The sequence below is a fragment of the Lathamus discolor genome, chromosome 9 (genome assembly GCF_037157495.1).
Source record: "Lathamus discolor isolate bLatDis1 chromosome 9, bLatDis1.hap1, whole genome shotgun sequence".
In the NCBI taxonomy this organism is placed as follows: Eukaryota; Metazoa; Chordata; class Aves; order Psittaciformes; family Psittacidae; genus Lathamus; species Lathamus discolor.
The window spans coordinates 18,064,951-18,078,657 of NC_088892.1; the positions used below are offsets into that span (position 1 = coordinate 18,064,951).

Genomic DNA, 13,707 nt, shown 5'->3' on the forward strand with positions numbered 1-13,707 from the left:
TCATAGTGTCACCATTAATGATAATCAGAATCTGCTTGTGACTTCCTTATTTACATGTTAAGAGGTTAATATAATGTATTTATAAAATGTGTTTACAGTACACTCTTCACTTCTGAGTGTCTGTATAGTATTGTATTGTGCCTTATACAGAATTACTAAAGTACTGCAAATAAGTAAATGAATTACTGAAGTATTGCATGTAATGCAGTAACTTTGCCACATAAACTGCATATTCCTTTCTCATCCATGTCAGCAATTTCATTCAGGTTAATTGAATTACTCCAGTGAGCGATACCTTTTTTCATAAGTGAAGACTTGCAGGATTGGATTTTTATTTCATGTTGCTCCTTTTATATAATCATAAAACCAGAAAATGCTTTACAGTTAAATCATGGTGACGTGGAAGGATACACCTTTGCAGATTTGGATTGTTCTTTATATGTTACTTATTCCCAATCAAAAGCAGGTTGCAGAGTTTAAATGGAATAGCAACATTAATTGTTCCTAATGTGTTTCACTGCAAAGTCAAATGATTTAATTTAAATTGCCCTGAAAGTAGTAGTGCTGAAAGGCAGTAACTAACAGGTGAGGATAATTACTGGCTTCAGTGATTTCTTCAACCACTCCAACTTGATCTGCAGGAGTAAATCAATCTATGCTATGACAGGGAGAATAAAATCAGAAAAGACAGGCAAAGAATTACATTTTTACCTGCACAATGAAGAGAATGTGGATGAGTCAGTGCAAGTGGATTTGAAACAGATGCTAAACTGGTATCAGCTAAAATTTCATTGACTAAAAAAATGAATTTGTGGTGCAACTCTTGAGCATCTACCTTGCAGTAATGCCATCCTGGGTTGTCTGAAATCCTGGAAAGGTAGAATTATGCAAAGATTAGGCAAGGTGGCATTTTCTATACATGGAGTTCAATAGTGTGGTTTTTCTCTAAAAGTTTTCACCTGAAGGCTATAGGTACATAGATAGATGTGTCTACCTCTAGATTATCTCAATCTACTTACTTACTTTCTACTTTTTTCTTTCTTGGCTGGTCTCTTCTCCCAAGTAACAAGTTAACAAGTGACAGAAGAGGTAAGGGCCACAAGCTGTGCCAGGGAAGGTTTAGGCTGGATATTGGGAAAAGTTTCTTCACTGAAAGCATAGTCAGGCACTGGAACAGGCTGCTCAAGGCAGTGGTGGAATCATTGTTCCTGGATGTGCTCAGAACCCATGTAGATGAGGCCCTTGGTGACATGGTTTAGTAGCGGACTTGTCAGTGCTGATGAGCAGTTGATATTAAAGTTCTGTTCCAACCTAGCTGATTGTATGATTCTTGAGATTGTTAACTATCTTGAGAGGAGAATATACTGTGATTCAGAAATTAGGTTGAAAAGTACAAAATTTTCTTCAGGCCAGAACAAATGTGTATCTCACTTCAGAGGTATCTCTGTATCTCAGAGTACTTTGGGAAATTACTGCTGCAGTCTATTTCCTCTTCCCCTTCCCCCACCCAACACACACACACACAATTGGAAGGAAGGAAATCTTCTGTTTTGGAAATTAATGACAAGTTTCCAGGTAGAGATTGTCAATATGGTGGGCAGTGGGGGAACAAGAGTTACAAGTTTACACTTCCTGATGGGAAAAATATCTTTCAGTTCTACATCAAAGACTTCAATGTTTTATTGTTCTCCTTTTGTTCTGGAATTTGTGCACTTTAGATGCATAATCCAAATTTCAGTAAATTGAGCACTAGTATTTATGTTTACTTCTAAAGATCAAATGGGATCTTGTGTTCTGTAAGAAAGGGACTGCTGGATTAGTGTCCCTGTGTTAGGTTTTCCACCCATTGTTGGCTAAAGTTCACCAGACTCCATCTAGATAACTTTTTTTTTTTTTCTTGCCATTTTAAGTTCCTGTATTAAAAATAGCTGGATTTCTTTGCTGTTAACAAACATTACATAATTTTGTCAGTGCAGTACTTGGGTGAAAGTGTTTTTTGGTTTTCTGTCTTTGAGCATGAGGTATAAAAATATTGGGTTTTCAGCACATGGTTGTTTGCAAACTTCTTACCTACTTTTTTCTTTGGAAACAAGGAATTGAAGACCATGTGGCAGATGTCGTAAAGGAAGAGGTTTTCTTAAGGTGCAAAGCTAAGTGTCATGCTGGAAATAGGGATTTTTCTGTTTATTTGTTCATTCACTGTGATCCGGTTCTGAGATTCTTGCTAACTGGTTTTAAGTAAAAAAAAAAAAAAAAAAAAAAAAAAAAAAAGTGCAAGAAATTGTATAAATTTTAAGAATGGCTGTTAAATCAAATATTACTTTACTAATAGTAAAGAATACTGACATTCAAACATGTCAGGTTATTTGCCATTGGGGAAGTACTGCTTTCATGCCTCCATCCCTTGAACACAATATTCTGTAAATTTTGAACTATTTTTCTTTCTATTCCTTTTTCAGCTGCTCTTGGTGTTCTGCACGAATACTCATTAGTCATTCTGGAGATGGACTTGCTGTCTGGAACCTACCTCTTGGCAGTCTTATTAGCCTGTATTGTATTGCAATCTGGCGCACAGGAGAAGAATTACACCGTGCGGGAAGAACTGCCTGAAAATGTCCTCATTGGCAATTTGCTCAAGGATCTTAACCTAACGCTGGACCCAGATGTGCCCCTGTCCTCACCCCTGCAGTTCAAGCTTGTGTATAAGACTGGGGATGTGCCATTGGTACGGGTGGAGGAGAACACGGGTGAGATTTTCACAGCTGCAAACCGCATAGACCGAGAGAAGCTGTGCTCTGGCATCTTTAGTGAGAATCGCTGCTTTTACGAGGTGGAGGTTGCTGTTTTGCCTGATGAAGTCTTCAGACTGGTTAAGATCAGATTCCTAATAGAGGATATAAATGACAATGCCCCTCTCTTTCCTTCAACAGTTATTAACATCTCTATCCCTGAAAACACAGCAATTAATTCTCGCTATTCTGTCCCATCTGCCATCGATCCTGACATTGGTGTGAATGGTATTCAACATTATGAATTACTTAAGGTGGGTTTCTTCCATTCTTGTATGTTACTTTCTGCATTACTGCCTTCCCAGAAATTTTGCAAGACTCATGAATCACTAGAAACACAAAGCTGTCTACCACATTAGTGGTACGCTGCAGGTACATGTCTTAAAGTGTTAATCTATACCCCTGAATCCATTCTAGGGTGTCATATCTTCTGTCTGTCTGTGTAACAATACCCTGAAACATGCATGAACTCTCCACCAGCATTCAGAGTGTTTGTGAGTTTGGGCTAATGGTCATCTTAGACCAATAAAAATGTGTTCTTATTGCCACAACATGGCAGTGGCAAGTGTGGCAACATTTTGCATTGTGTTTGTGTTTCCTGCTTCCATGACTTCTAGATTTGAGCAGTAGAACTTAGTGCAGAAGCATATGAGATGTGATGCTCATCTGTGTACTGATGAGCCATTCCAGAACGAAATAGAGTCCATGTGTCTAAACAGCTTTGTAATGTTTGGGCAGGCAAAATATCTGGTCTGGAGGAAGTCAAAGATACACATGAATGCAAGAATAGCAGTGCCAATGGCCTTGCAAGAGCAGGTCTTTCATATTCTTGCTTCTTTCACCCTTCCCAGCAAATAACAGGAGAACTGCAATTAGGGAACAAAAGAGTAACATGTGAACCTGAGGTATAAAAGAGTGTGTGATTGCTAAAAAAAAGATTGCTTTCTTTTGAGTTTACTCAAGTAGAGAGTTTAGAACAAGAAAGTAACTTACCCTGAAAGTGCTGGGTTATTACGTGGGAAGCTGAAATCTTCACTTCCTTGGTTTGAAATCGGGAACTCTTGGGTGGTTTGGCTGCTCAGCTACCAGTTTGGTACCCTTGTTACTGACTGGAAGAATATAGACTATAGGACAATATATTGCTTGATTGACTTGACAGCTACTATTCACTGATATCAGTACTTACTAGCAATTTAATAAAACTAAGGCACTGCCTTAATTTAGGTCTTTTAAATTGCTTACAACCTGAAGTAGTTGTGACATTGTGGATTCTAACCAGTGACAAAGACATAAAAGTCTCTTTCAGTAAACTGCATCCCATGGGGCATTTCTGGTTAGCTATAAAAAATATAAAAATCCCCATATCCATCTGTCTGCTTGCAGGGTAGTCGAGCAATTAAAACTTTTCAAGAGTTTACTATCAGTTTCGAGGGCTTTGTAGTAAGATCTTTAATGCTTTTAAATTTCTAGGAGATACTTAGTGCAGGCAGTGTGTGTTGTGGTGTTTTGGTTTTTGTTAGGTAACTAACCAGAAGCTTCCAGTAGGAGGCAGTCTCCCTTATTTGGTATTTGAGAATATGGGAATGAATAAGCAGCGTATTAAATAACAGCAGGGGTGGAAAATAATAAAAAAGCTAGGGCTACAGACAAAATGTGGCAAAATGATACATAGTCTGAAAGAGGAATGTTAGCTAATATGTGAGAGAAATGTGCTGTTATTCTAGGAAAATATCAAAAATAAACCACCAAAATCAGGAGTCCCTGGGATTGAGTGAGCAACAGTTTTCAGCTCACCGCAATAGCAGTGGGTTTATTTATGGACTGTGTGTTCAGAAACAGAATGTAACAGGTCAGCAGAATGATAGCATATTTGTATTGCACAAGTGGGAGCGCATGTAAAATGCAAGCTACAGCTCTGTACCAGAAGTGGTGTAGGGTGTAAGGCCTTGTCTGAGGATCTCATGTGAGATGAGATGATGTGCCAGAGCACCAGCTTTCACCAAGAGATGTGCAAATAACTGTAAAAAATAAAATTGGTATTTGAAATAGGGAAGGGAAAGAAGTAAGAAACACAGTTACATGTTTATTCAAGTGTCTTTGAAAAACTGCTTTTGCCATGTAAGAGGGAAGGAAAGGTGATGAGGATGAACACCCTCTGGTATGGCTGGAACTTCTGAGTTATTGTGCTAGGTGTGCTGCAACAAAAATAACATGTTAAGTCACAGCCCTACAGACAGTTCTTCTAAATGAATTAATTGCATCCTTCTCTTGCATGCCTGTTGATCAGGTACTTTTTGAGTTATGGATCTACTGCCTTTAAATAAGCCAGCAATTTTGCATGCTTTGGAAAGTATCTGTAAAACCAAGAAGTGGTTTATGACAGCTAGACACTGTTTGGAATCATAATGTCCAGTTGTTATTCCGTTGGTAGTTTTTACAATGTTGATACCAAAAGTGATCATACAATGAGAGGGAGAGAGAAATTGTAAATTCTGGTGAGCAGGCAGGGAATGTAGCATACATAAAGGTGTATCCATCACTGGGGAAGGATAGGGAGATGAAAAAGAAAGAGTGGTGATGCCTGAGAATTCTTTCCTGGGTAATACCGAAACAACTAAGAGGAAGGATGACAGGCACACTAGAATTGCATTGCTTGTCTTTTCTCCCCAAATGCTGCTCTTGTGCATTATCCCGTGCTATTTTTTAGGGTATGCTCTGAAGATACGAATGCCTTCTGGCTTCTGATATGTGTTGACCTTTTCCTTCCTTTTACAACCAGCAGATAGAAAAGTGGGGAAACTGCAGCACACAAAACTGTTATGCCTTCTGAACAGGATGAGTCTAGCATGGCTAATGTGACAGTGTTGTGGGGAATTTTGAGAAGCACCAGATAAGATGATGGGCAGGGCAGCATCCTTGAAGGATGGCAGAGGAGTGGGAGATGAGATATGCAAGTCACTTTGTTGTAGAAGCACAAAGGCTGATGTTTAAGAATGTGTGCAGCAACAGAGGAAAATGTGTTGCTCAGTATCTTAGAGACAGTAACAGCAAATTGAGAAGCTGTGCCATGAAGAGAGAGTTCTTCACTTAGCTAAACTTTTTTTATAAAGTGAAATCTAAAATGTGCTTGTTGCCTGTGTGGAGCCAGACCTATTTTGTCGAAAGATAATTTTTTTTTTTTTTGCTATAACTGTTTATAAAAAGGAATAAACTCACTACAGACTCCGCTGAATGTAGGTTTTTAACACATTTTCAGCAACTCTGTATCTCATTGGGAAGGTAACATTCATGTGTTTACAGTGTTTCCCCACTTTGTTAAACTTATTCTGCTGCCTCTCTCAAAGTATCAGAAAAGGTTGCATACAATTGTTGCGTTAAGTTTCACTTGCAAAGTAGGTAATAATAAAGACTTTTAACTATATGACAGACTTCCATATTACTCTAATCCCCTGCCTCTTTCTACAAGTCTTTTATAAATAGAAAAAAACCAAAGCAAAATATTGTAAAAAAGGTATTATTGTGTTTTGGTTCTGTATTATTTGGAAGTTTACTAACATGGGATTTGACTTTTTTAGTGAAAGAGAGAGCTTTTAATTACCACATCAATCAGCATCCAGACATTTTTTGTTTGCATTCATTTTCTGAAAATGTACCTCAGTGGAAATTAACTTATTTATCTGTCACTGGTTCATGGTGTTTCAACTTTAGAACTTTCCAGTTGTCTGTGATTCAAATATACACTGTTTGAAATGCATGAACTCTAAAAAGACTAGTTTTATCTATTATCTGCATTTCTTCTTGTGAGACTTCGTTGCAAGTTTTGTGGAGGACAAATTCTAAGAGGTGTTCTAAGGAAAGCAGTGTTAGCATATATATATCTACAAATACTAATGTTCTGCTTTAACCCTGGTAGGTAGCTAAGCCTGCAGGTCTTTGTTCACCTCTTCAAGGTGTTCATATTGCTTACATATTGATGTAAAATGGACATTTGTGTCCGGCAATACCACCACATTCTTAAAAATATTGTTGTTAATCATGCTCAGTACACTTATATTTGACTTCAAGGCAAGCTAATAATTAGTATAACTTCATTAATGCATTTAGAGGCCTGTGAGACTTGTAAGTTCTGGTTTGACTATGAAGATTTTGGCATGAGGCATCTCTTTGGTTTCTTAGATATGAAAAGGAGTAGCTCTCTCAGAGCAGGTTTTGAATAGAATTCCAGGTCGGAGCACTGTAATGTGGAGTTACATGCATATTTCCAAAAGATTTCATGTAAATTCTTTTTGCTGGTTACTTAGAGTTGCTTGTCAACTAGGTACAGCATATACACAAGATGTTGCGTAGGTGCAGCAGTACCCAATTAGCAGGCAACTTGAGTGAAAGCAGAACTTTATGCTTACAGGAGCAGAGCAGTTTGTTCTGTGAGCTTATCCTGTGTACTACTAGGTTATTGCTTTAATCTGTTGCAGTTTGGGGGGAAATTAGATTTGTTTTAGTATTATAGTTTTATTACCTATTACAGTAATTTTACTGTATTTACTTATCAGAAGCAGTTGGTGCATTCCTTTTAGAATAATATAATAATCTTTTTGTAGCTGTCAGTTCATACCTCTGTAATCTGACAAAATAGATTCTTACTCAGTCTCACAACACGTCAGTCTTGCCTCTGAGGAAGAGAGTTATCTCTTGCTACTCTAGATCATCACTTGTGATGTCTTTCAGTAGAAGCTTTCCCCTTCTTTGTGGTACAGTCTACTAATTCCAAGAGCCATGGAAGATGGAGATCGCAAGTCATCATATTTCAAGCCTGCTTCTGCAGATAGTTTATTTGTGGTCCTCACAGTAATTCTGGATCAAGTAACTAATAGAACTATTTGTGAAAATAAGAATGGAAGAAAATAAATGTTATGCAAAATGAAAGAATAACCCCATGTACCAGTACAGGTTGGGGGCTGACCTGCTGGAAAGTAGTGAAGGGGAAAGGGACCTGGGGGTCCTGGTGGATAGGAGGATGACCGTGAGCTAGCAATATGCCCTTGTGGCCAAAAAGGCCAATGGCATCCTAGGGTGTTGTTGTGGTTTAAACCGATCCACACAGCTCGTCCACTCACACCCACACCCCCCCCCCCCCCCAACCCTCCCCACTCCTGGAGGGATGGGGAGGAGAATCAGGAGAATGTAACTCCCACGGGTTGAGATAAGAACAGCCCAGTAACTAAGGTATAACACAAATCACTGCTGCTACCACCAATGATAATATTGATAAGAGAAAATAACAAGAGAATACGATACCACCGCCGAACGAGTTCGACCCCCCCGAAGAGAGCGTGTGCCCTTCCGGGTAACTCCCAGTTCCCTCTCTGGGCATGATGTGCTGTGGTATGGAATACCTCTTTGGCTAGCTTGGGTCAGGTGTCCTGTCTCTGCTTCCTTCCGGCCTCCCCTCATCCCCAGCAGAGCATGAGACTCACAGAGTCCTTGGCCAGAATAAACATTACTTAACACCAATTAGAAACAATCGGTGTTATCAGCTCTGTTCCCAGGTTGGAAGTCAAAACACAGAGCTTGCACCAGTTACTAAGAAGGAGCAAAACGGCTCCTGGTAAACCCAGGACAAGTGTATTAGAAAGGGTGTGGTTAGTAGGTCAAGAGAGGTTCTCCTCCCCCTCTATTCTGCCTTGGTGAGGCTGCATCTGGAATATTGTGTCCAGTTCTGGGCCCCTCAGTTCAAGAAGGACAGGGAATTGCTTGAAGGAGTCCAGCGCAGAGCCACAAAGATGATTAAGGGAGTGGAACATCTCCCTTATGAGGAGAGGCTGAGGGAGCTGGGTCTCTTCAGCTTGGAGAAGAGAAGACTGAGGGGTGACCTCATCAATGTTTACCAACATGTAAAGGGTGGGTGTCAGGATGATGGAGCTAGGCTTTTTTCAGTGATGTCCAGTGATAGGACAAGGGGCAGTGGGTGTAAACTGGAGCATAGGAGGTTCCATGTGAACATCAGGAAAAACTTTTTTACTGTAAGAGTGACAGAGCACTGGAACAGGTTGCCCAGGGGGGTTGTGGAGTCTCCTATGTTGGAGATATTCAAGGCCCGCCTGGACAAGTTCCTGTGTGATGTACTGTAGGTTACCCTGCTCTTGCAGGGGGGTTGGAGTAGATGATCTTTTGAGGTCCCTTCCAACCCTTGGGATTCTGTGATTCTGTGTGATTCTGTGAAAGCTAGGAAGGTACTTAAATCAAAATTATAGAGTAAGACCAGATTTGTAGTTAAATTTGAATGAGAAAGAGTAGTGAAATCGTTGTTGATAATAATATTGTAAAGTGGCACAAATATTATAGTCAAAACCACTAACAGTGGAGGAGGACAAACAAGGTTTTCTATGACCTGTTTGTGTTTTAATGTTGCATCAATACTGAGTGGTTCAATACACAGAAAGGAAGAAAGCATGGCTAATGTCTGTGCAGACTCAGTGCACAGAGACACAGACCTGTTTTCTTAACACAGGTGATCACCAGGTCGTTTTCACTGTCCCAAGCATCAGCTGCTTGAACTTAATGTCTTCTGTCCTCTTTTTATGCTTTCATGCCTTCAAATGGAAGATGAAGCATTCACCCTCACTTTTACTCTCATACCATGTTTGAATGGGGGAGCATCCGACAGTCAGTCATACTGAAATTACTGTGGGTAATTTGTCTGTCTAGACTTCAGCAGCATGGGAGGACAATGAAGTGGTATATTGGCCCTTCAAGTAGGTCACAAGAAGCCTGGGGTTGTTGTTACCGACATCTGCCCTCTGTGAAAAGAACTGCCAAGACAGAGCTTTTTCTACATCTAAACAGACATTTATTAATATTGTCAGGTCTTACTGAATATTGCAATTAGACACAAACAAGGTGAGATAAATTCCAAGTTCATCACTCTCATGTTATCAAAAATAACTTTGTAAATTTGTGGGAGCCCACTAGCAGCAAAATATTTTTGCACTTTCTAATTTCTATTAGCGACTCTTCATGTTAACCGTGTAAGGGACATATGGCTGAATTATAAAAGGTAAGTGTTCAAGATCCCAGGAATTTTAATTTTACAGACTTTTATATAATCAAAAAAATACATGATTGAGGTAGGAGATTTCTTGACTTCCTGTTAAGACAACAGCAATAACTTACATACAAGGTGAGAATAAGATGCATGTTAAAAAAATATTTGAGTGTTGGGGTTTATTTTGCTTTTCCCCCCATGGACATGTAGCTTAGAAAGAGATTTTGAGTGTTTGCTTGGATGGGGGGAATGGCTTGTTTCTCTTACATCACAGTCCTTTAATTGAATTAGCATTGGGATTTAATTCAGCCTAACTTTGTGGGACAGGTTAACTTCCATCTTCATTGTAATGGCTTATATGGATTATACTTCACATATTTGTGAAAAAGTACTGTGTCTTCTTTCCCATTTCATGTGCCAGTGTAGATGGGCAACATAATAGATTTAGGGAGTTCAAAAATAGATTAAGGATTTTTTTTTTTTCCTCTGGAGTTGTACTCCAGTCAAACTCTAAGGTCAAAGCTACAAGTGCTTGTAATTTAATAAATATGGAGAGTTGGACATGTTGCCTTTCTAAGGTAACTTTTAGCTGCCCTTTAGAAGAGAGAGGTTTTGTACGACAGACAGGCTGTCTTTTGAATGATGCTGAGTGCTCCCCCTAAGCCCACAGTGGCAGTGGGGATTAGGTCAGCACTGAAACATCTTTTCCTTTGGCTGTTACTACTATAAGATCAGTGTATTTTTTTTAATGTTTTAACATAGCTTCAGTTTTTTCATGAAGCTCTCTCTTCATGGTTCTCTCTCTTTGTCTTTTCCACCAAGATGTGGATAATTACTATCTGAAGTGTCAAGAATTTCAGCAGTGATGTGAATATGTACAGATACCACTTGCTGAGATGGCCAACTTCACAAACGGATGTTGTTTGTAAAACTTATTTACCTGAATGTATGATTGTAGGTTTTTAAGTCCCACTGCAGATTTCTGTTAAATCTTAATGCACCTACCTTTCCAGTAATTTAGTGGCTTTTTTATTCTCCCATGAGGTAGTAATGTGCTGCACAACAGGGCATTTAAAACTTAGTCTCCAGCTGTAGGGAGGTTCAGGTATTAGTTGAAAGTCTATGTGCAGGTATCGTGACTTAGGGCAGGATGTATTTAGGTAACTCATTATGTTGCCCTTGAGAGAAGGGAGGGAAAAATCTGTTAGTATTGCAAATTGTAAAAGTTCTTAATGTTAAATAAATTCTAATATCAAAGAAGTGCAGAATTTTCTCATTATCAGCTTTCTTATGACATGGAAGATACATTGAAGTAATGAGGAATAGTTCGAATAGAATGGAATAGAGAGTTAATCCAGCTTTCAATTTAGGTGAAAAGTAATTGTTTCCCTACTACCATTTCTCTTGTCTAGGTCAGGTAGTCTTGGGGCTATGGAAACTATGGTATGACCTGGAATAAGACAAAAATGAGATACAGAAACTTGAGGAATGCTTATGAATGCTAAGAGACATCCTAAAATCTTGAAAAGCTCACTTGCAGATATATTAAAGGGACAGATAACTTTCATTTTGATCTTATTTTCTATTAATAATTACAGGAAAACTTGAAAGGTGGGCTGAGGCAGAAACTGTAAATATTTGTAGGTAGAATTCTTATCCCTTACGTTTGACATTATCCTTGGACATCTGGTGAAATATATTCTCTTCTCATTGTTTAACAGTTTTTAACTTCAGAAACATAAGGAATTAAAAATGTCCAACCCAAATCCTGTTTTCTTTATATAGCTCTTTTACCTCAAAAATCATCTTCACATTAACTTTGCCTAAGACTATTATTTTTTTTTTTTTACTTTACAAAATATCAAAGTATATGCTCCTTATGTGAATGTTTTGTAGTAGAATTAAAATACTGCTCAGTAGTAATTTGTATAGAGAGACCTGCACAGATAAGTGGGCATCTGTGAGCAGTGTCTTGAAAAAGTCACTGCAGCTACTTTTTAAAGGGAAAATATCTGATTTGCATTCTTACAGCTGTGGGTTAGTGTCTCTGAGTAGATAAAACTCTACTAGTGACTGGTGGTAGTGAGTCAACAGTCAAGGTAATTGCTTCTTGCTGTTGATACAAGGCTCCTTTAGGGTGGTTTATGGCATTATTACTGTAAAAACTGTCAGGTCCCGTTATCCTGACATTGCTTTGGGGGATTGAGTGAAGACTAGAGGAAAGTCTTGCTTCTAGGCATGGTAAGTTCAGTGAGTTAGGGTGAGGGACAAGTTGGTGTATCTTTTTGCATTCAAGGCTCTGATTTTTCACACTAGCTGTCATGAAACAATAATGTATAACTTAGCATGTCTCTGTGTGGGAAGGATGATAGACTCAAGCTGGAAGGCACAAATCTGTCAAATGAAGATCTTCACTTTGTCTATTTTATATGAATATTATCTTTTGCTGATGTCCAGACAGATCAGTATGCTAGTTAACACAGATGTGGTGATGCTTTCTGAACATAGTAAACTAAGGATTTGTTTACTAGTCCTCTGGAAACAAAGTGTGTCGACAACACTTAGAAATTAATCTTTTCTCAAAATACATAAAGTTAAAACTTTAGTTTCATTTATATGTAAAGAAATGGTCAACTACACCATTAATAACAGTAAACCACAATAAAAGCAGTAACAAACCCACCATATATCTCAATAAACAACTTACAGTTTGTTTTGCCTGTATGCATGATACTGGAACTACAAACATGCAGTGTCAAGCAAAGTTGCAAAAAGTGCGTTGTATTCTTAAGCAGTGACACTGAAGTATCCTCATGTGAAGGATGACGTTCTATGTTTACTACGCCATGGCAATGTAATGCACCTCTGAGGCAAATGTATAGAAAAGTATGAAATGTGAAGTTCAAAAGCAGTTAATTCATATGAGTGCTTTTAAAAACTTCACAGGTTGCCAACTTTTGTAATGTCAACAATATGACTTATGTACAGATGAAAAATGAATAGCAGAAGTAGTGTTTTCCTTTTGTCATTTGTGTGTTACAGCTTTTAAAGTAAGCTCACTCATTAACTGAGCTTTCTGAAGGTATCTGAAGCTTTTACATAAGCCACGGTATACTTAAAGATTCTTTTTGTTCTTTCCTGTAGGTTTAGATGCTGGACCTGGTTACCTGGAGCACAGGGGTTTTTTTCAGTGTGCTTATTTGGTTTCAGATAGCTGTGTGAGCTACTTGGAGGAAAGAAACAAATCAGTGTTACAAGCTGAAGTCTGACTTAAGAGGATTAGGGACTGATGAGGGTTTATGAAGTGTGTGAATGTAGACAGTTAAAAATACTTCAAAAACCACTGAAGAATCATTGAAGATGAGATTTTATCTTTTTTTTTTTTCTCCCCCACCAGTTAATTGCAGAAATTATTGGCTAAACAGTTTGAGTGCAGACAGTGAAATTCTCTAGGAAGATCTCTACATGTTAAAACTGAAGCTGTGATTGAGTTTTACTGGTCACTTTGTCAAGGCTTCATTTGATTTCTGTAGTAGCTGCCTTGAGTCTTGAACTTTTCCTTGTTATACTTGCCATAAAATCTTTCTCACTTTCAGAGGGTAAGAAACTATTATTTATATTTGATTTGACTTCCTCTGCTTTCTCCTTTCTAAAAGATGAAGGCAGAAAGACAACAATTTTAATAGGATATCACTACAAAGTATTTTGCTGTTACAGTTGCATTGAGATTTCCTGTGTTATGTCTCTACTCTGAGAACTAGTTTGAGTTAGGAAAGCAGAATGTGCACTGTCTCCACATCACACTCTTTCTGGAGGCTGTATCTAAAAATATATGCAAGTAAAAGAATTCTAAATGGACATCTTAATTTTTGCAGT

General features: G+C 38.4%; 1 protein-coding gene across 11 annotated transcripts in view; it reads left to right on the forward strand.

The window, feature by feature from the left end:
• The window catches only part of PCDH11X (protocadherin 11 X-linked), a 490,320-nt gene that overhangs the window by 46,157 nt on the left and 430,456 nt on the right, over positions 1-13,707 (forward strand). For all 11 annotated transcript variants that reach the window (XR_010614873.1, XR_010614874.1, XM_065689610.1 and 8 more), the window contains exon 2: positions 2,460-3,043. Coding sequence is in view for 9 of the 11 variants with exons in the window: in XM_065689610.1 (XP_065545682.1) it covers positions 2,504-3,043 (540 nt within the window). In the remaining 2 variants the exon portion in view is untranslated. The remainder of the gene's footprint in view (positions 1-2,459; positions 3,044-13,707) is intronic.